The 23640-nt window shown below is 34.9% G+C and overlaps 1 protein-coding gene across 1 annotated transcript in view; it reads right to left on the bottom strand.

The window, feature by feature from the left end:
* DOCK10 (dedicator of cytokinesis 10) overlaps positions 1 to 23640 on the bottom strand; it is a 299752-nt gene that overhangs the window by 42914 nt on the left and 233198 nt on the right. Inside the window, 8 exon segments of the mRNA XM_049768172.1 lie at positions 266 to 377; positions 2394 to 2510; positions 2637 to 2812; positions 4974 to 5018; positions 9038 to 9134; positions 11747 to 11830; positions 16102 to 16248; positions 21876 to 21947. Coding sequence (XP_049624129.1) covers positions 266 to 377; positions 2394 to 2510; positions 2637 to 2812; positions 4974 to 5018; positions 9038 to 9134; positions 11747 to 11830; positions 16102 to 16248; positions 21876 to 21947 — 850 coding nt within the window.

Here is a 23640-nt window from a genome sequence, read left to right as displayed (position 1 = left end):
TAGATTGGCTTCAGAATGAAGCAATTTGATAACACTGAAGTGTATTTCTCTTTAAGTAAAATAAAAATGAAAGTTAAGTAGAAGAGAAAGTTGCTGGATGACATTCAAAGAAATATGTAAAAAGATTATTCAATAACATAAAAGTAGAATACTAAGCCAAATAGATTATGTATAATGAATTATGGAGTGGGTAAAAAAGACAATGATATACAATGTAAACAGGGATGGGATTTAAGTACAACTGGTTTTGGAAGGTCTCAAATACCTGCTATGGAATTTAGAACATCTTTAGAAAATGACGTATCCACTGAGTTTGCATGTTTCATAGTTGACTGGGTATGAAATCCTCCATTGGTACTGAGGTCATCTCTAGACCCCTGCATTCAAAGAATGGAAGAGATTAATAAAATTCATCATATTTTCCCATTGTAAATATACTTATGCCTTCATCATTATACTTGGAGTTAGAGAATATTTGATTGTACATTTATAGGTTAGAAAAGTTCTTACACCAAAATAGAGAGTAAAAATAAACCAAGTTAAAACTGTGTTCTTAGTCATATATTTATTTCTGATAGTCAACATAGTATAATCTAAATTTTAGAAGTACAATAAATGGTTGCATTGTTATTAATTTATTCACACATATTATAGATCACTATTATACATTTATGTGTTAGTATTTACATTCTTACTAAAATTAGGCTAAGTAATATTTGCTTTTGTTGTGTGCTCATCAAAGACTGTATTTCCTGGCATAATGTTTGAATTTTGTTTTTGTTTTTGGTGCATTGGGTTTACTGTGGACCTTTCACATATCTGATTGCAACAAGTTTGGAAGATTCTTTTGGCTTTGGGGAATCACAGATAGCAGAGCTGCCAGGATCACACTAGGAGAATGCAGTGATTTTATACTTGCAAGGTAGGAACATAAAGACACTGAATATATGCCTTAGATTCCTAAAACTATATTTTACTACCTATTGTATGCTAGCTTTATTTGTAAATATTTTATAATGTACAATTTAATCTTCATAACAAATTCATGATAAAGATATTTGCTCTTATTTTATAAATAATAAAATGGAGGCTTAAAGAAATTAAATAATTATTTTGAGAAGTCACATTTGGAGATTCTCGGGGCTTACTCTTGGCTTTGTGATCAGGAATTACTTTTGAAGGGGCTTGAAAGATTATATGGGGTGCTGGGTGGTGAAACCAAATAGGTTGAATGCAAGGCAAATGCCCTATCCACATACTCTGTCTTTCCAGCCACAAGAAGTTAAATATGTCTAACATTGGTGCTTTTCTTTTTTTCTTTTTTTTTTATATATATTTTATTTAAACACCCCTTGATTACATACATGATTGTGTTTGGGTTTCAGTCATCTCCAGTGCAACGTTCCCATCACCAATGTCCCAAATCTCCCTCCTCCCCACCCAACCCCCGCCTGTACTCTAGACAGGCTTTCTATTCAACTGGGGCCACATGGTCACCAGAATCTTCCAAAGGGAACACAGGTAAAAATAGTATAAATGGGGGATAGGTGATAGGTCATGGCAGGAGAATAGCCAATCAAGCAGTAAGTAGGGTGGGGTGAGGGTAGCACAGAAGGAACAAGATTGATTTAGAAAAAAGGTTCAAAAAACTGTTTTAAATAGTAATATTTTTCAGCTACTGGATTCATCTCCATCATATGGAATTATGCACCAGCACCATTACAAATGGACTATTTGGAACTTTCTATACTGTCAAAGTGGAGGAAGCATTACTAACCATCTCCACCTGGGTTAAGAAACTGTGATTTCTAAAATCTTGTAATCATAAAACATAGTTGGAAAGGCGTCTACTGATATTGGGGACATAAATATAACAATGGAGGAAACTTATAAAATAGGTCATTTGAATGGTGGTACAGAGACTGGATGAAAGATTTCACTAATAAGTTTGGAATAAATGACACTGATATGAGTATCTCAAAATACCTACCAAAAGTGCTAGCAAAACTGATTAAGTCCTAGTCTGCTCACAGTTAGATAGTCATTTTTTTTTCCGATCCAACATATTTTTGAGAGATAAAATTGTACTAAAATGAACTTCTGTGGGACCGGGAAGATAGTTCATAGGATTGAAACACATATATTTCATGCATGAAGACCCAAGTTCAATCTCTGGCACCATATGAGTCCCTAGAGAACCACAAAGTTTAGCGTTGGTAGCTTTCAAGTATTTCTGGCTTTAACACTGGTCTTTCCTTGTGCCCAGCAGCACTCCAGTGATTGGCTCTGAGGCTTTTATAGCCCAGAAAGTGTCATCCAGAGTGACCCCTGAGTACAGTTTTGGAGGATTTTCAAATATAATAAAATATATTATAAAATAGCATGCAACTTACTTGATTAGATGTATTGATAGTAAAAGGATACAGGTCCTTCAGGTAAATTCTTGGCATATTGTCCAGAAGCATGCCATAGAGAGGCATGTATAGACTTGCTATCTGTGCCTGTTTTCCCTAGGTGAAAAGGCAGCCAAAAGTAATGATTCACATAAAAATCAATAAACTCAAAGGGTTGAGATGCATTTAATGCAGTGAGCCAATAAATGGTGTTTAGGGAAGGGAGAAAGGAAGGTCACTTACTGGTTCTCTGTATCGATCATCAAATGAATGCTTAGCCATTAGATTTTTTAGAACAGCCAAAGCTAAGTGTCTTATATCTTGATCTTCCTGCAGTGCAAAGCCAACTTCTCGGAGCAGAATTCCAATTAAGAAGTGCTTGCGACAAAACTCATTTGTGACGGAATATTCAGGCATATCTTTGTGGAAAGAGTAAAGGAACAATGTTATTGAAAACCAAGTGCTTGATTTATAGGCAAGACAAATTTATCAATTCTTTCCATTACTGGGAGAAATTTAGTATTTATTCAATCTATAGAGACAAGAAATGTGAGAAGCTCAGTAAGATGGGAGAGATTATGTATACTGACACAGATAATACCTCAAGTCAAATGTTCAAATCTGCAGTATTCTAGGAGTTGAGAGGATAAACATAGCCTTTTATGAAGAAATCATGAGTTGATACTGGAAAGATGTTGTGCTGACAACAAATATCTTTTGAGAATGTTTGGAGTGACAGAATTGTGAGAGTAAAATGAGCAATATAGGGTAAGTGGGAGAAAGAAGAAATCTAATTTAGTTTGGGTCATACTGATAGAGAGACTGAGGTCACTACTGGGGAGCTTGGAAACAACAAGGACAATATTCAGTGGTTGCTAAGTAGGCCATGCACTGCCAAGGATGAAACTCAGGGTTTGTTTGTTTGTTTGTTTGTTTTGTTTTTGGTGGGGGGTCACACCCTGCAGCACTCAGGGGTTACTCCTGGCTCTGTGCTTAGAAATCGCCCTTGGCAGGCATGAGGGACCATATGGGATGCTGGGATTCGAACCACCATCCTTCTGCATGCAAGGCAAATACCCTGTCTCCATGCATGCTATCTCTCCGGCCCCAAAACTCAGGGGTCTTATACATATTAGGCATGTGTACCACCACTTGAGATATCTCCATGATCCTATGCACGAGGGTTTCTGATGGCATGAAAATCAGAAAGTTTGGTATTCAGGGAATATGTGAGGATGGAAGTAAGTATAGGAGTGATAAATATTGAAACTCTAAAAATATTGTAGCTATAAAAAGGGGAATTTAAAGTATAACTTTATTAGCTAGAGTTTAAGTCGTTATGCCATTTTGCTTCTTCTAGAAATTAATTTCCATTTTTCATCTTTGAGATCAGTTGCCCAATAAGAGATTAAGGAGATTAATAACTTTGAATCCAGTAACTCAATCAGAACGGTGCTTTTTTTTTAAATTAATATGATGGCAGAATATAAACAAGAATTATGAGGTTGAGGCCTGCGAAATGGAGACTGTGGGAATAAAAAGGAATATAAGTAGGAGGTATCTGGGCCTGGTATAGGAGGAAACAAGTAGTGTAGAAAAAGCATGGTATAAATAGGCTGAAGGATGTGAGGGAACAAGGAGGGAAAAGAAGCAAAAGGGACTAAAAGAGTTGTGGCTGAAAAGGAAAAATATCAAAATTTCCAATAATGATATTGATAATCAGAATGTCTAACATGCTCCCTAAATATAACTTAAGAAGATATCACCATTTAAAGAGCTGGTATCATGTGCCAGCACTGGTCTAAGCACTTATAGGTATGAACTCATTTAATCTTCATATAACAACAATGCAGCTATGATTTATATATATAAACAATTGGATGTTTATTTTCTTTACAGGAGCAAATAAAACATTTTTAGCGTTAAATACACAGACAGATTTCCTGAATAAAAAGGTGTTTTTATGTTACTATTCATTTTTTATGTTATATTTTTATGTTACATATTTTATGTAACTAATTAATTCAATAATACAGATTCAGGTAAGTCAAAGATTTAAATTAAATATATTTTTATAAAGCAATGTATTTATTCAAATTTCTTTAAAAAATACCAATAGTGAGGGGTAAATTCTTTAAACCTTTACATTCTCAATTCATGTTTACAAAAAAAAAACACTTGCTCAGACTATTTTATAAATCTCTTTTAGATAAACCTATTATAGGAAATAGCTCAAAGCATACTATTATTTAGTAAGAAATCTGTAATAAAAGCCAGTAATATTGAGCCAGCATGTAGTCTATGTATCTTGAAATTTTACTCATTTCCATTTAGAAGAAATTTTATGTGCTTTGTGAAATTATTTTTTTTTTAATTCTGGAGATAAATAGGATAGGATTCAAGTAGGAAAAATCATGTAATTATTGATAAAAGAGGAAAGTTCAGTAAACTCTTTGACTATACATAAAATCTGCTAGTATATGAAAATGAGAAATATTAGTAACTATGAACATCAATAATGTTAGATTGTGATGTAGATCATGATGTTTATAGAAGTTAATACAAAATCCCATGGTTTACCTGACGCATGTAATTCTTGAGTTGATTCTGAAGGTGTCAAAGGATCTGGATTTAATATAAACAAAAAATTTAGATATATTAACATACAAACTCTATTTACTAATTACATAGAATTTTGTTAAAAAATTAAGATATACTATTCTAAAATGTGAATATTTTCAATAAAATTTTTTTCTCAAGACAAAATAAATAAAATTATTTTATTTGTTATTAGTCTTTTTACTCATTAGTACTCATTTATCTATCAGTGAAATATACATTTTAATGCACATGGTTGAAATCAGATCTAAAGAAAACAATCAGGTCTTGAAGATTTTGATAGAAATAACTGGGTAGCTTGCGCTCTCTCTCCTCCCTTGCTCTCTCCCTCTCCCTCCCTCCTTCCCTCTGACTCCCTCCCTCGCTCTCTCTTTCTCTCTCCCTCCTTTCCTCTCTCCCTCAATATCCCCCCCTTTTTCTATTTTCTCTCCCCCCCCATCTTTTAGGTTTTGGGTCACACAGGACTGTGCTCAGGGGTTACTCATAACTCTGTGCTCAGAAGTTGCTCCTGGCATGCTCTGGGGACCATCTGGGTTGCCGGGAATCAAAACCAAGGAGCCTTCCTGGCTGTGCTGGTGGGCCATCTGGATGTTGGGATTAAACCTGGGTCAGTCGGCTGCATGCAAGATCAAGTTCCTGAATTCTACCAACATGGACCTCCTCAAGACAATCCAAGACCTGAAATGGACTCTCGAGAAGTCAGGAGTGGCCCTCGGTGGGGCCTGGGACTAGGATGACCTAAGCAATTAGGACAGTAAAAATTAAAAAAAAAAAAGAAATAACTAGATAGACATTTCAACGTGGCTGCCAAACCAACCTGCCACTTCTGGTGATGGGACCCACCCTGCCCAGAAGAAACCCAAGGAAAGCACGGCATTGGAGATGAGCTGACCTCTCCCTTGTAGAGCAGAGCTTGATCCCTGCCATGCTCATTTCAATGTGGCTGCCATTTTCACCTGTCATCTCCAGCAACAGGACCCACCCCACCCAGAAGAGCTCACAGAATGCATGGCAACAAAGTTAAGCTGACCTTGCCCATGAAGGGCAGATCCAGAGGAGCCCAGCCAATTTGCTCCCCTCCTTGGCTGCACACGTCCCCTAGTTAATGAACACCAGCACAAGATGTAGAAAACACCACACTACAAGCATGAGTATGTGGAAATAACATAGGCCTCCACTATGCACAGAGAATGAAGGTGGCAGCTTTGATGACCTTAAAGGTAATAACCACCTATATAGCCTCTTAGAAAAGAACTTTAGAGAGAAAATATGGTGGATGTTCATAGAACTCAAATAAAACATGGAACAAACCACAAATAATAATAAAAACTATATGAAAATAGAAATGAGAAAACCCTAAACTAAAATAAACAGGACTGAAAAACTTGGTAGGTGAAACGAGAACCTCACTGGAAAGCCTCTCCAACAGAGTAAAAACAGCTGAAAACAGAATCAGTGAGCTTGAAGATGAAATGCATAACAACTCCATAAGACAAGTCTTTAAACAAAATAACAGGTAATGTTAAAAAATCCTCAAAGTATGTGAATAGATGAAAAAAGAATTCTATGATAAACTAAAAGAAACAACATAAGAATCATTGAAGTCCCAGAGACCCAGAAAGAAAATTCCCATGAAGAATCAATAGTAAACAACATCTTGCAGAGAAATTCCTAAAGCTAGAGCTCAGGCAATCAAATCCTGCATTTAGATCAATAAACACCCATGAATAGCTAAAGCAACGCTTAGGAAAAATATATGGAAGCATCACTTTTCAACTTTAAATGAATTACAAAGTAATAGGCATCAAAACAGTATGGTATAGCAGTCCCTCATTTCAAAGGAATAGACTTTAATATTGAAAGAATGGTCCCCAGATACCATCTTTGATAATCTTTGAAAAAGGAGAAAACACACAAAATGGAACAAGAAAAGCCTCTTCAACAAGTGTTGTTGGTACAACTGACAGCCACAGCTAAAAAGCAAACTTGGACCTCCATCTAACACCAGGCACAAAGGTCAAACCCAAATAGATGAAAAACCTTGATATCAGACCTAGAACCATAAGGTATATAGAAGAAAATGTAGGTAAAACACTTCATAACATTGAGACTAAAGGCATCTTCAATAAGGAAACACCACTATCCAAAAAAGTAGAAGCAGAGATAAACAATGAGACTACATTAAACTGAGAAACTTTTTCACTTTAAAGAAATAGTGACTAGGGGTCAGAGCGGTAGCACAAGCAGTAAGGTGTCAGCCTTGCATGCAGTAGCCTAGGATGGACTGCAGTTTGAAGTTTGATCACCCAGCATCCCATGTGGTCCCTCAAACCAGGAGTGACTTCTGAGCACATAGCCAGGAGTAACCCCTGATTGTCACCAGGTGACAAAAAAAAACAAAACAAAACAAAACAAAATAGTGGGTAGGACACAAATGCCACCCACAAAATGGAAGAAACTATTCACCCAATACCCATCTAATATCTAAGATATACAAGGTACTGACAGAAACTTAACAAGTAAAAAAATCCAACCCCATTAATGTTGGATTAACTGACTTTTCCTGAAAGAAAAAATACAGATTGCCAAAGGTACATGAAAAAAAACGCTCCACATCACTAATCATCGGGGCAAATCAAAACAACAATGAGGTACATCACACACTACAGAGTTTGGAACATATCACAAAGAAATAGAACAATCAGTGCTGGCAGGAATGCGGAGATAAAGAAACTCTTATTCACTGCTGGTGGGAATGTCATCTATTTAAGCTTTTCTGGAAGACAACATGGTTATTCCTCAAAAAACTGCAAATTGAGCTCCCATATGATCCAACTATATGCCATTTCCTATGGATATACCCTAGGAACACAAAAACGCAATACAAAAACTCCTTCCTCATACCTATATTTATTGCAGCACTATTTACAATAGCCAGACTCTGGAAACAACCAAGATGCCCTTCAACAAATGAATGGCTAAAGAAACTGTGGTACATATATAAAATGGAATATGATACAGCTCTCAAAAAAAATGAAGTCATAAAATTTTCTTATATGTGAATGGACATGGAAACCATTATATTGAGTGAAATAAGTCAGAGGGTGAGGGATAGACAGAGAATCATATCACTCCTCTGTGGGATTTAAGAAAAATAAGACAGTATATTTACCCAGAGACAATAGTGATGAGGTCTGGAAGAACCAGCCCACAATATAAAATTTTCCACAAAGGGTGGTGAGTGCAATTAGAGAAATATCTACACTAATATCTATCATTTTAATGGTAGTAAGAGAGTTAAATATAATGCCTGTCTCAAAGAGAGGGAGGGTAAGGGAGGAGGGAAATGGGAGGCATTGGTGGTGGGAATGTTGCACTGGTGAAGGGGGGTGTTCTTTTTATGACTGAAACCCAACTACAAACATGTTTGTAACCATGGTGCTTAAAGAAATATATTAAAAGAACCAAAAACCATAACTGAGATAAATGATTTAAAATAAGTGGGATCAAATGAACAAAAACAGGATTGCTTTTCTTCAGAATTTTCAAGCATTGTGTTAATTATAACCTAGGTCTCTTTTTAGAAAACAAAATTGAAGGCAAAACAAAAGTCTAAAATGGTATTTTCTCTAAGATTACAATTTTATCCCTTTTTCTGTGAAGATTGGATTAAGGATTTATAGCTGATATTTCAGTGAAAGTGACAGAAATTTTTATACATGTGATAATATACTTTATTATATTTTTCCCTCCAAAAATACTGAAGAAGGCTAAAATATGAGGAGGCCCCTGATGATCTTGGTTTTTGCTTTCCATTAATTTCAAATTGCATCTCATCTTGATAATTAAAGAACTCTGTCTTTTACCGCATGTCAATGATTTGCTTTTGATATCGATTTATTTAGGCCCATGCAATAACTTCCGGCAAAACAAAGACTGAGAAAATAGAAAAACAACTAGCAAATGAAAGATCAAATAGAAATGTCCATTTTATAGCAACTACAGAAATGCCTGAGAATAATTACCTGGAATGTATGCTGATCTTATGGGGAGACACAAAGGAATAAAGTGTTCATGTTGACATACTTCTTGAAGAAAATCAAATTTATATTGGCATAAGGTCTGGAAAAGAATAAAGCTGGATGATTTTTTTTATATACAAGATAGTAAATTGAGATTTGGGTTGGAGAGATTATACAGTGGATTGGGCATTTGCCTTGCACAATGCCTATTCCAGTTTGATCTAATTCTTGATATTCTATATGATTCCCCGAATATTGCTAGAAATAATTCCTGAGAGCAAAGCGAAATCCTACATATTGCTAGGTGTGACACTCCCTCTCTCACACACATAAATTAAGACAGAATGTCTGCACTTGAATCTTTTTTTTTTGGGGGGGGGTCACATCCGGCAGCGCTCAGGGGCTACTCCTGGCTCTACCTATGCTTAGGAATCGCCCTGGCCGGCTTGGGGGACCATACAGGATGCCAAGATTTGAACCACAGTCCTTCTGCATGCAAGGCAAACGCCTTACCTTCATGCAATCTCTCCAGCCCATACACTTGAATCTTATACTTTCAATCACAATAGGTACTTTTACTTTTGTGTGATCATCACGCAATTGTTCAGTTTGAAGGATTTTTGTCTCTCCTGTATACAGAATCAGCTCCCTACTGGAGATTCATCAAGACCTGAATGATCTGTAATCTACAATGAGCTTCTGGATGATATGCTCCTAGTTATAATTTTTATATATTTTTGAAAGCTTTTTATATATTTTTGAAAGCTTATAGTCCTAATATATTTATTCTCCACATGGGTAGACCTCCCAAATCATAGAGAATCATAAAATAGGTGTGTTATATCTGCTTCCATGATTGAAGGTAAAAAGAAAAAGTTTCAAGTTAATTAAAATTCAAGTAAACTTCTCCTTGTGTTTTATTACTTGCTATTTATGTTCAGAATGTTGAATATTGAATCCATTTCAATACTGAATCTATTTCTTTTCTAGAAGTTCAAATGGGTCTGTATTTTAAATAATATTTGCTGTAGGACAGGGTCTAAGAAAGCAAGTGTGATAAAACAGTCTCATGCAGCTGTTTTCAGGAGGCTAAAAATATTTCAAGGCTCAGACTGTGTTCATTGTATTAAATACCATTAGCTAACAAAATAAAATATGCTTCTTTTGCTTATATATTTTAGAATGATATAATATGGCAATCAGTCATTGATTTTTAAAGACAGCCATTTCAAAGAAAAATATTTGATTTAATTCCTTGTATTGCAAAGACAAGAGGAACACAGTAAATTTAGACATAAACAACTCTTCATTGAGAATATGCTATGCGGTCTTTACATGTTAATAGTAGGTCTATTGGCATTTTATATATTACCTATCTTTTTTATAATTTATTGCATGGTCTGCCTATTAACAGAATATTCACTCAAAATATAGAGAAAATAAAATTATCAAAATAAAGTCACATACAATTATGTAATTCTCCTTCTAAAAATTATTCAGGCTCCAATCATAATATGAAAGTTTATAAAAAGACTATTATTTATTTTTAACATTTTTTTATTTTTAACATCTTTACTCATTACTTTTTCTCAATACCTTCATAATTTCTCTTTAGATACTTCATTCTTCCCAATGGGTCAAGGTTAATGGGGAACTATTAATTCAGATGCTGTTTTCACTCTTTAAGAGTCAGGCATGCAATTCCATGCAGATTGGCCTCATTTCTCTCTGAATGTAAATCTTAACCAGCAAGTTAACAAGAGGAAAAGGCACTAAATGATTCACTGAAGTAACAACAGACCTGGGCCAAAATCTCCCCTCCCCCTTCTATCAGTTTGTGGCCTGGAAGTGCCTTGATTCCAGGCACACTTACATTTTTTGCTCTATTATGTATGTTATTTATTCCTAATATCCTGCCATTTGCTCAAATAGGAGTGAATGTCTGTTCTTTGAACCTCTTGTTTATTTATTTATTTATTTGTTTATTTATTAGGCTACACCCAGCTGGTGACACTCAGGGGTTACTCCTGGCTATGAACTCAGAAATTGCTCTTGACTTGGGGAACCATATGGGATGCAGGGGATGGAACCCAAGTCTGTCCTGGGTCGGCTGCATGCAAAGCAAAAGATAGCTCTGCTATCGCTTTGACTCCTCTTTTATTTTTTGAGTGACAAGAGACAGCTATGAAAGACACAACTTTTGTGATGTGTCTCTTTCTCTCTTTCTATCCTTGCCTCCCTCCTCCATATGCCATATTCTATATAGTTCAACAGTGTTCAAATTTGAGAGACCAGTAGAATCACTTGAATATCCTTTTTTTCTTTTAAATTTTGTTTTTGGACACACTATATGCTCCAGGATTACTCCTGGATCCATATTTAGGATTACTTCTATAGAGTGAAATAGAATGCTGGAGAGTAATTCTCTGTATCCCAGCACAGACCCCCTTTTCAGGTAGGGAAACACAGAGGGGTTGAAGACACCAAAGAATCAGACCCCCAAGAACTATTTCTTTTCTAAATCTATAGAAAGTAGCTTGAAATGAAATCATTTTGCTCCTCTCAATTGTCTCCCACTAAGAAGAAATTTGGGAGGATTACTCAGTGGCTGCATCAGTTTAGAAGACTCATTGGCATTTTGGATATGGGGCTATTGGTATAAAACTGCCTTTTATCCTAAACTCAGAAGTGATCCCTTGCACTTGGCCTTACCTTGAGATCACCAGAAGAGAACATGCTGATGTAGTTGTTGACCATCTTAAACACGAAGCCCCGGTCCATGAACGTAAAGCACCGCTAAAAGATAAAATGCTTCCTTCATTATTTATTTTGAGGATCCTGTGTCTCTTAGAAAATATGTTCAAATGGTTTGACTTTCAGGATGTTAAATAAAAACATTAAAATTATATATTCTGAAATCACACTGAACTATTTTGTATCATACTTACAAAGTCTTTAAAATGTGTTTAAGCATTAATACTAAAATATATTAGTTTTTAATATAATTAATCTAAGTATATACAAAAACATGCAGTATGTTTTAACTTGATAAAAATGTAAATCTTGGAGCTTTGTTAGTATTTATTAAAGCACGTTTCTTTCTCTTTATTTTCTTTCTTCCTTCATTCCTTTATTCCTTCCTTCTTTCCTTGTTTTTATCTTTATTTTCTTTCATGTTTGGAGTACACCTGATGGCACTCAGGGGTTACTCCTGGCTCTGCACTTAAAAATTAGTTCTGGTAGGCTTTGGGGACTATATGGGATGCCAGTGATCAAACCCAAGTTTGATACAAGGCAAATAAATGCCCTATCCACTGTGCTATTGCTACAGCCCAACAGCACATTTCCTTTTATATAAAAAGATTTTTTAAAAGTAAGTTGCTTGAGTAGAGATTCTTTGCTATGTATAACACCGAGGAAAACAAAGATGATAGAGATTGTTTCAAAATATTCACTGATCAACTTCTATAGAGTCAATTATTTCAGTCAAGGCAGTTTGTTTTGGAAGAGTAAAGGTTAGATATTCTAGAAATTTATGTTAGTGAATTGTTGATTGTCTCCCCAAGTTTGTTGTTGAATTCTCTAACTAACTGTAAGAGAGTGTTGTTTGAAAGAGAATGGGAAAATATTTCAACTTGGCATGATAACTATTTTCTCTTCAAGAAAGTAATGTTACCTGTAATCTGAAGCCAGTGACTTCCCTAAAAGTCAGTGAAATAAGAGGCAAGGATGGTATTTACTAATTCAGTGCCTTGGGAAGAAATGATAGCATATTGTTATCTGGGCATAATCATAGTGTACACATTGTTTCCATCTACCATACGGTGTGGGCACACAACACAAGAAAAGTTCTCTGTGGAAGCCAGAGAGAAAAATCATCAGGTAGGGCATTTGTCTTGCATGTAGCTGACCTGGATTCACACCCCATGAGCCTGCCCCATGAGCCTGCCAGTTGTGATCCTTACATGCAGAATCAGGATTAAGTCCTGAACATCTCAAGATATGACCCCCCCCCAAATAAAAATACAACAACAACAACAACAACAACAACAACAAAAAGAAAAGTAAAGAAAGAAAAGTTCTCCATAGGGTATAAAAGGTATAAAATGTTTCTTGTTCCAGGAATCCAAAATGGACATATTTTTTCTTTTCCGTGGTTTTCTTTTATTGAATTTCTTCTCAATTTTCTTAGAAATATCTCTTCTGAGGAAGGAGTGGTCAGTTTCTTGCTATAGGAAGTTTACTAAGTGTAAAGTCTCCCACTAAAATATACTGAAGTACAAAGAACTTTTTTTTTCATAAGTTCTACTTTTTGTCATTATAATTTTACCCCTTTCCTTCTTTATTTTTTAGGTTTTTCAAGTACCTCTATATTATTGTGTTAGTATATTGCCTCAATTATATTTTTTACTTTTAATAGGAACATAACTTTTTAAAATAACTCTCTGCTCAGGTAAATGTAGGTGGCTCCTGAATCTTGCCATTTTAGAAAGAGACAGTGGAAAGACATAGACTTAATGGGCATAAAAGATGTTCAGTTATGAAGTGAGGAAGGCAGTCAAAGAGAAAACGAGTCTTCTGCATATTCTGTGACTTCTAAGCTGGAAAGAAAAATCAGCTTCAGGCTTGCCAACTGCGAGGAAGCCTTCAATTGATTTTACGCAAAATATTCCCAGCAGGAGGTTCTATCCCTAGAAGATCTCTGTTATCTTTTTTTCTGATGAGAAAGGAATTATGAAATTATATATTATTTTCAGATTGAAAAAGAAGTCAGACATTTGTGTAAAGTGTTTGGTTCAATTGCTGCGAGAAAATTATTTCCTCATGATATGGATATGAAAAAGGCCACATTTTAATAAGGTTGCTTTTCTAGCCCATACCAGAGATACTGGCACTTCATTCTTAGAAAAAATGGGAACAAGAGTGGTGATACAACTTTATTTCAGCTGTTAAATTCTAATGATAATGAATTCATAGGAATTGATTTCTAATGTGGATTTAATCTCTAAGAGAGGTAAAAAGACATTGGAAGCACCAATTGAGAAATACTGTTAGATTTTTGGGAATATAAGAGTTCAGTAATACCAATTTGGGCATATAGGACTGTTTCAAGTTTATAATCTCATAGACATTGTGCCAAATGACCATATTTTATTTTACTTGAATAAAATCACTTTCTTCCTTTCTGCTTTTTTCTCTTAGTTTAAATAATTCATTGAATAAACTTCACAGAGGATGTAAAATAGTTTTCTGTAACAAATAAGTACTTTAAAACTCAATTAGAAAACTGTATGTGAAAGACTTCATAATATACAACATACTAAACCAGTGTTTTCATTTGTAAACTTAATATATGAGTCTTAACCTCAAAGAAAAACATTTATTATATAAACAGAACATTAAAAGATATATATTAAACATATATATAGTAAGTATATATATAAATATAAACAGAACAATTAAGCCAAGAAGGGTAGAAAGTCTTCTTTTTTACAAGAAACTTTTACTCCATCATATGTATTTTTTCAATTTATGAAAGAATATTATGTGTTTTGAAACACACTATGATTATAAATCATAGAGTATATGATTTTTAGCCTTTATCAACTATATCAAATTATCAACAGAGTAATAAGAATGGCAGATAGAAATAAATTGGTCTTAAAATATGGTAAAAAATTAAAGTAATATTTTCTTCTTTAACCTTTCTTTTATTCCTGACCAACCCTTCCTCATTTTGGAAACAAAAATATCAAGAATGAGAGAAAAATACTGAATACAAAAATAGGTTAAAAGGGGAAAAATAGAGTGATATATGAAATAATTTTTAGCACATTCTAAAAGAAATCAGGCTCAAAAAATTTCAGGGGCAGAAGCAATAGAACAGTGGTAAGGCATTTGCTTTGCACACAGCCAACACAGGACAGACCCCGATTCAAATCCTGGCACCAATATGGTCCCCCAAGCCTGCCAGGAGTGATTTCTGACCACAGAGCCACCAGTAACCCCTGAGCACTTCCGGATGTAACCCCCCCCCCCAAAAAAAAGAAAACAAATAAACAAAAAACATTTTAAAAATCAGTAATCCATTGTTTCCCAAAGTATTTTAAATGTGTACTACTGGTACTTATTTATAAATCATCATATCTATCTAGTGATAACAATGGAAGAGCAAGAAAAGCAACTGTAGTAAAATTACAGTGTGGGATAAAAAAAGCAATAATCTATTATATAATGATTTTACATCAACTTTTCTTTATTTTTTAACCTTATTCTCAATTCAACAACAATAAAAAGAATTCTTTGCACATATTGATTTCTGAATAAAATTTACATACATATAAATACTCTGGAAATATATATAGATATAGCAAATAATTTTTCCAGAGCTTTATTATCAATCTTCCTTTTATTTAATATGCAATATTTTTATTATCTAAAAAAGAGTCGAAATTAATGTAACAAAAATGTTAAAATTCCAAAAGTACTACAGCCAACCCACATTACTTAAAGGTTGAAATGGGCAAAGGAGTAATATTGCAGAGTACACATCCTCCTTTAAAATTTTATTTTAACCGTTTCAAATATTTAGAAGTACAATGGTTTGACTGCACTTAAATAATTTATGTAACCTTTGTTTTAAGAGACCTTAATTTGGAAAAAAATTAAAAAGCAGAGAAGTTGGACAGATGAAAGTATTCATCTAATAGTGCTCTCATAAAGAAAGACAGGGATAGATGAATATTTAGAAGGTCTCACATCTTCTCTCAGGAAGATTTGCACAAAATTGTGACAGTTTTTTTATGAAGCATCATAATTTACAATGCTGTTAATGGTAGGTCTCATGAATACAGTGTTTCAGTACCAACGCTCTTTGTCAGTGTATACTTTCTTCCACCATGGTATCAAGGTTCTCTCTCACCCACCCCAACTTTTGGTAAGCCTGGGACTGTAAACCAGGTTTCAGGTTTTATAATCTTTGAGTATTTGTTTTTCGCATACCATGTTTTCTTTTATTGCACATATGAGAGATATCATTCTGTTATTTTGCACAAAACCATACATACCTTGAGGAATCTAGCAACGCTGTGGTTGGCTCTTTTTGTTTCTTCAAGTGCATCTTTATATTTCCAAATCACATGATCAGACAGAACCATTACAAGATTGTCTACTTCAGTTTGAAAAGATTCAGGAAATCTTTGAGCCCTAGAAAGCTAGGGGAAGAATGGATCATTTATTTATTATGTGACATGTGAAATACTAGAAGCATAAAAAAGGAAAGATTTTATGTCATGTAATTTTAAACAAAAGAATGCTCTTGAAAACCTGAAATCTCCCCCAAAATGAAAGTCCTTTTAATTTCAGGCTCATGTCCATTAATTTAAATAAATGTGTCCTATTTGTTATTCTTTTTACTTTTTTTTATCATGGTAAATTACAACTTGTAGTAACTACATACTAGTCAAACAATACAGACATTGTTTTAATACAAAGCAGAATTTGTAAATTTCCTCTGATAATCTCAAATATTAACTGCCCTCCATCCTTCTGTAGAAAAATATATTACTGATTGATTGAATATTGTTCTAAATTTTTGACATATGATCCTCTATTTGGTTTAAAATATTTTTACTTTTTTAAAATGAGGATTCTCCCAATGAATAAATATGGGAATTTAAGGAATGAATAAGTGAACAAGTATAGATATTTTGAAATATAAGTTTGAAATATCCTAGAAGTAATGAGGCTTAGTATTGATTCCACGATCCCCTATTGTCATAGCAAGCATGGGGACTTCAGCGTCAAAATAGTTTTGACACAAATTACATTCCTGTAAGATTGTGTAACCCACTTTATAAACCCATAGCTTGGGGATCTTTAATTACTTCTTCTATTTAAACTCTTGCACATAAAAACATTTCAGGTAGCTAAGTTCTCCCATTCCAGCTAGACTCCATATTTTGAATTTATGCAAACTATTTACATAAAATAGGGTTCATTTATCTTTACAAGTTGGCCTAAACTTTAGATTCATTTTCACTACAGATAAATTTTACAGTTATACTAAAACAGGTTATTTCTAAAATTCTAAGCACCCAGGCTTGTTTGGCGAGAGAATTTAAAAAACCTAGATGCAGGTGTTACAGGAGACTTATAGAGCTTATATAGTGGTGGGAGGCTTTCCTAGGCTTGGTTGGGTTTTTAAAAATCTTTTCAGTCAATTTCTCACTGTAAAGGCAATTTGAAGAGAATATATTTAAAGCTTGTTTAAATCAAATGAAAGAAAGAGCAAATAACCCTAACTGATTTAATCACATAATTTTCCTTCTCTTCATACACTCTGTACATAAACAGTAAATAATGCTTCTGTAATTGAAAGCAGCCATCATTTAAAAATAATTAGGCATATATTTAGTTTCCCTTTTATTTTGTTAGTACACAAGATGCATTAAATACAATACCAATTCTCTCCCATATACACCCTGGGCTCTGATATTCCTTTGTTCCTTTCTTTTTTGACCTCCCTCTAAGGCTCTCTGACCTATCTAACTCCTCCTATCATTGCTTTTCAAGCAGATACTTCAGTTAAAACCAGAGAATGTCTCAGTTCATTCCATTCTTTTTACAGATGAGAGAAAAAAACAGGCTCTGAGGTATTAAGTGGTCCTGCCTTTTTCTAAAAAAAAAATTCCAACTTGTTAGAGATAAAGATTGCATTGGTGACATTTCCTTAGTCACTATAGTGAAAGAGATAAAAACAATTTTTATCTTCATCTTAAATTTTCTCTTCTATCCAGACAAAAGGCTCTTATCATTGGAAACAAAAGCAAACATATGACAGCTGGAAAGCAAACAGCTGACTTAAGAATTAAGAGTTATGGAACTCTAAAAATAATTACATATCCAGTCAAGGGAGGTTTGTTGGTCTTAGGTCAGGGCCACTGTATGTGGGAAGAACCTGGGACCTAATCCTCTGGGGATATATGGGTCCATGACATGAGAGTGGTGATGTTGAGCATTATCTGGACCCTCAGGCTAACAAATGTCCTAGCCCTTCCCAAGAACAATTAGTACTTTTCCTAGGCAGGAATATACCACAGAGATCTTTCCTTTCAAGGCATTCATTTAAATAATTGATTTTATTTTAGGCATTTTGATTTAAAATACTGTTAATCATAATCATTTCCACACAGAAAACATTCTAGCATCCTACCCTCCCCCAAAGTACCTGGTCCCACCACCAGTGTTCTAGTGTTCCCCATACCCCCCCATCAATCGTATTCCTTTTTCCGTTTCCTGCCATGGTAAATTTCTTACTAAAGATCCGTACTTAGTTGTTATCTTTGAGCATTTGATTTTTCTGACCATGTTTATTCATACCCCCTTATGTGAGAGATTATTATGTCCCTCTCCTTCTGATTAACTCCACTCAGCATGATATTCTCCAGGCCCATCCACATAATAGCAAATAACACAATTTCATCTTTTCTCATTGTCATTGTAGTATTCCTTTCCAAGTAGTGTACCATCATTTCTTTATCCAGTTGTCCGCTCTTGGAAATTTCGTTGTTTCTAGATTTTGACTATTGTGAATAGTGCTACATTGAATATAGGGATGCAAATATCTTTTATGAATAGCTTTTATTCCTTGGCTAGTTGCCCAGAGATTGAATTGACTGGTCATATTCCTTGTTTTTGAGGAGTGTCCATATTTCTAAATAGGCTGAGCCAGTTGATATTCTCACCAGCAATGAATGAGGGTCTCCTTCCTTCAATCCATGACACAGCTTTTTAAAGTTTTCTATCTTCCTGGAAACAGCCATTACTTGAGATTAAACCCTTATTTAACCTAGGTGTGAAGTTGCTAGAACTCATAAGATGAAAATAAATGTATAACCTAATGATCTTTAAGAATTAGCTTGAATGTTGCAGCATGAATTAGGAAAATTTATTCATTGTTCAGGGTGCTTTCTCAAAGAATCTGAATTTAAGAATAGATATGTTAAAATTCATTGAAATAGGGAGCTTCTTCAGGGTATGGGATTAAACAAGACCCTAAAGATGAACCACTGCTAAGGTGGCTGTTAGAATCCTAGAGACATTCTATTTGAAGCAACACAGAAATACCTGAATTATATTGGTAGATGCAAGAGGAAGGAATAGAGTGGCAGAGGAATGTGTGCATGTACAAATTGATTCATGGAGAACAAAAGATCCACCAATGGATCCACTTATTTTTTTGGGGGGTGGGGGTTTTGGTCCACACCTGGTGGTGCTCAGAGACTACTCCTGGCTCTGTACTCAAAAATAGTCCTGGAAGGCTCAGGGGACATATAGGATGTTAGGGATTGCACTCAGGTTTGTCCTGCTGGGTTGGTCTCATGCAAGGCAAATGCCCTACTGCTGTGCTATCACTCTGGTCCCCAGGGAATCAAGCTTTTTTGATAGCTATCAAAAAAGTGCTGGGATATGCATCTAGGGAACTGAAAGGTAATTCTTTTCTAAAAAAAAGCAGGTCATAATTCTGTCTCAATAGTAGTCTTGGATATGATAGTCACAAAGATAACAAAGACCTTAGAGTTGGATTCTTTTCAAGAAGCCAGGTAATCATGGTCATTAAAACAAATGGCAGATGAAAAGTATTCCATGAGACTAGGATCTCAGAATCGATGAACTAGCTGGAAACAGATATCTAGGAAGTCAGTCACCAAAAAATAAAATAAAATAAAACAACCCCAAAAACTCTTCAGTAACAATACTGAGAGAGTAAATGAGAGAGAGGGAGAGAGTGAAGAGAGAAGAAAAATATCTGTCATAGAGGCAGGTCTGTGCAGGGGAAGGAAATAGGGAGGAATAGAATCAGAGAGAAACTGGAAATAGTAGTGGTGGGAACTGTGCACCGGTGAAGGTATGGGTGTTGGAATATTGTATGACCGGAACTCAATTATGATGAACTTTATAACTGTATTTCATGGTGAATCAATTAAAAATTATGAAAAAAACCTACAATCAACCAAAGAGACTTGACTGTAAATCAGAAGATGAAGATATTCACTCCAATAATCAGGGTTCCATTCCATATTTTCAGACCTGACTGTTTTCAGTTCCAATATATATTGGCTGCATAGAAGGCAGGGTTCCCTGCAATGCTTAGCATTAATTTGACTTAGATGTACTCAGAGTTTAATCCTTCGATGTACACACTTAGATGTATTTCGAGCTTATACCTTGGGGATCACTTCTCTTAGTACTCAGGAGAGCATATGAGGTGCTAGGGATCAAATCCTGTCAGTTGTATTCAAGACAATTGCTCTACCTACTATACATGTTTACAGTCCAGCCATATTTAGTATATACCATAATAATTCAACAACCTTCTGCCAAAGCACAATTACCCAAGCATGATACCAAGAAAATATTTCATATCCTTTAAGTATCATTGGTTAAAAAATTTAATCAAGGTCAAAAGAAGTTTATACTGATTTCTGAAAATGAAAGCATTATCATACCCTGTTAAGGTAGGGCTTTGTAAGGATTATAAATAATAACACAATTTTGTTAACAATGAGTCTATTGATATCATTTTTTGTTTTTGTTTTCTGGCCACACCTGGTGACACTCAGGGGTTACTCCTGTCTATGTGCTCAGAAATTGCTCCTGGCTTGGAGGACCATATGGGATGCCAGGAGATCTAACCACAGTTTATTCTAGGTTAGCACGTGCAAGGCAGACACCTTGCCACTTGTGCTACCACTATGGCCCCAATTGATATCATTTTTCCATCCATTAGTCATATACCTGGTGCAAATGTCTCATTGGCCATTGCTAATATTGCCATTTCGAATATCTCACACAGTGCTTAGCTATGTTAGTGGAGAAAGTCAAGTGGAGGCACTGACCTTCCCCACTAAGAGCATAAATGAAGGGCAGTGTCACTAATTATCTCCATCTAATCTTATTCTGATTAACTATCAGTTTGAACAAGGCAGTGTTAGCAATCCTCACTTGTTCTGGTCCACAGAAGAGACAGTCAAAAATAAAGGTGCGAGTCAGATATATTTGGGTGTTTCTTGGTCCACCTCTCTTAATTTAACAATAAGTGATTTGATGTAGATACCAGTAGCGTACATTTTTCTAGACCACTCAGGAATGAAGGTTAGACCTCTCGAAAGCCAATCTGACCTTCAGACCTGCTGGTTCAGGGAAACAATTTGGAGCTCCTGTACCACTTCCGTAACAGTGACTGCAGTTAATACCAGTCTCCTTTCTCTCTTCAAAGTTTTCTTTCATGATGGAAACTCGGCAGAAACCAAGACTGAATAATATGTGATGGGTGCTACCTTGGACCAAGGTAGCAATGGATGTGCAAGGCTCAGATATTCCTTCAAGACAAAATTGACTTGCTTGTAATAACTTAAATATTCAGGATCCACTCCAGCAGTAATGCTAAAGCCACTCTCTATCTAACCTGGGTGTTCTGATTAACTTGGCTTACAGAGATGCTAACGCCAGACTATTTGATTTATGAAGAATTCTTCCAACAACCATTTGTTGCTTTCAGATTTTCCAGTGACCCTGCTAAAGTTCTCTCAAGCCATCCTTTTTTCTTTCCTCATCTCTTTCATGAGGGTCAGATTTTTCTTTTGTAAGTCCCTCTGATCCTATGTAGCCAGTTGTGCTTCTAATTGTGTCCTGATTTCTCTATCTAAAGGTTCTTTACTGACACATATAATTATTTCTCCCATTTAAAAAAATCAGCATAAATGTCTAGGATTTGCAGTCAATAAACAATAAAACAAATTCATTAGCATAATTGTTAGGTAATGTTCCACATTCCTACCTGAATTTTATTTGTGTCAATCAAGTGCTGTGCCATTGATTTTAGGATAATTGCAAAGAAGAACCAGGAGTGCTGTTAAAGAAAGAGAAGACAAAGAGAAATTTATCATACTTTGATCAAAGAATGCTAATAATGTTCTTTACAATGGGGAATATTATGTTTATCACAATATGTATTATTTGTGCAAGACTATGTTCCCCATCATACTATTATATCTTCAGAATATTTCCAATGGGAAATGTAAATTTCAGAGTCTCAGTTCTTTCATTATCTCAAAGGACATTTAAACTAAATAAAGATACTGATTTTCTTGATATGGTTTATGAGACAGTAGTTTATGAAATATTGATTTATGGTCTACTCTATTGCTTTACTGATTAAGCAAAACTAAAATTAATGTTTCCTATTGAGCTATATATCATAGAAACAGAGCCCTTTTTAGAATGTTTTGGACCTGGTGATATGAGAAGAAATGAAAAACTTGTATTCTTCTATTCTTTTGAGAATTTCTTATGAGAAAAGCAGGTTGGGAAGATAAAGGTCTGTATCAGGATGGAGGCCCCTCTTTCTTATTTCTAAGGATTATTTAGAGTTCAGAAAATATATATGTTGTACATAGACAATTTGAAGAATACACATCATATTCTTGTCTTTTATCAAACTTCATGTAAACCAAATCATCCAGCCTATTTTCCTCTTTGAATGACTCTTTAACTCCACATGTAAACCAAATCACCCAGTAAGTATTCCTCTGTGATTGCCTTTTTCACTTAGCATGTTGTAGTTTTGGGGATTATTTATGTTTGTCTTATAGCTAGGGGTTCTATACTGTTCCTGACTTGCCATTTATATAAATAATATATATATAATCACTATTTATACCTGTTCTATTGGTGGAGGACATTTTAATTATATTACATTTCAATTTAGAACTAAATTGTCCAGCTAAGAACTTCTGCGCATAGGCAGTCCTATTATTTAAGTTGGACTAAGATGAAAAAAGAGGAAAAGGTTGGGTTCAAAAGAGATAATAATGGCTTCATAAAGGAATACTTTCACAGTAAAAAGTGAGGATTTGATATTAGAAATGAAATTCATGTTAGGACCACTGAATTAAAACAAGGACACACTGCTCAATCTCCCTTTTCCTCTCTTGTGTCCACAGATATTTAAGACAAACCTTCTAAGTGCTTTAACATTTGTTTTTATTTAACTGACATCTTCTCTTTATCCCCAGCATACTTGATTGCTTTTACTATTTGCCTCTGTCTACCAGGATTAATCAGTCTTTGCCTTTGCTCATTTGATAACAGGAGCAGCATCCCCCTCCTCCTGTGTCCTATAGGCACTAATGTTCTCTTTAGTATTTGCATAGCTCATTGCTTCATTTCCTGCAACCCACCCACTTGCAACACAAGGTCCATGTGCAGCAAAATACCCTGAAGACACATTTTGCTTCCAGCTCTGTCCACATCATTCTATTTAAAGTTCAAACCTAATCCTGTACTCTCAATGGCCAAGTCCCCTTAATTACAGGACCTATTTTTGTCCTAAACTTCTTAAACCTTCTAATGTACAGTAATTACTTTCATATTATGATTGACATTGTATTGATTTAATACCTCCAAATAATGAAAACACTTCATGGGGAGGTATTTTCCTTTCATTATGAGGCATACCACATGGCAGTGAATGTGCCTCTCATGTGGGAGGCTCAGACCTATGAGCTGAATCATTGGAATAAATGTACCTTGAAAACTGATTT

Source organism: Suncus etruscus, chromosome 2, assembly GCF_024139225.1.
Source record: "Suncus etruscus isolate mSunEtr1 chromosome 2, mSunEtr1.pri.cur, whole genome shotgun sequence".
NCBI classification, from domain to species: Eukaryota; Metazoa; Chordata; class Mammalia; order Eulipotyphla; family Soricidae; genus Suncus; species Suncus etruscus.
The sequence above is the reverse complement of the archived record's forward strand: the minus strand, read 5'-3'. Positions and strand labels throughout refer to the sequence as shown.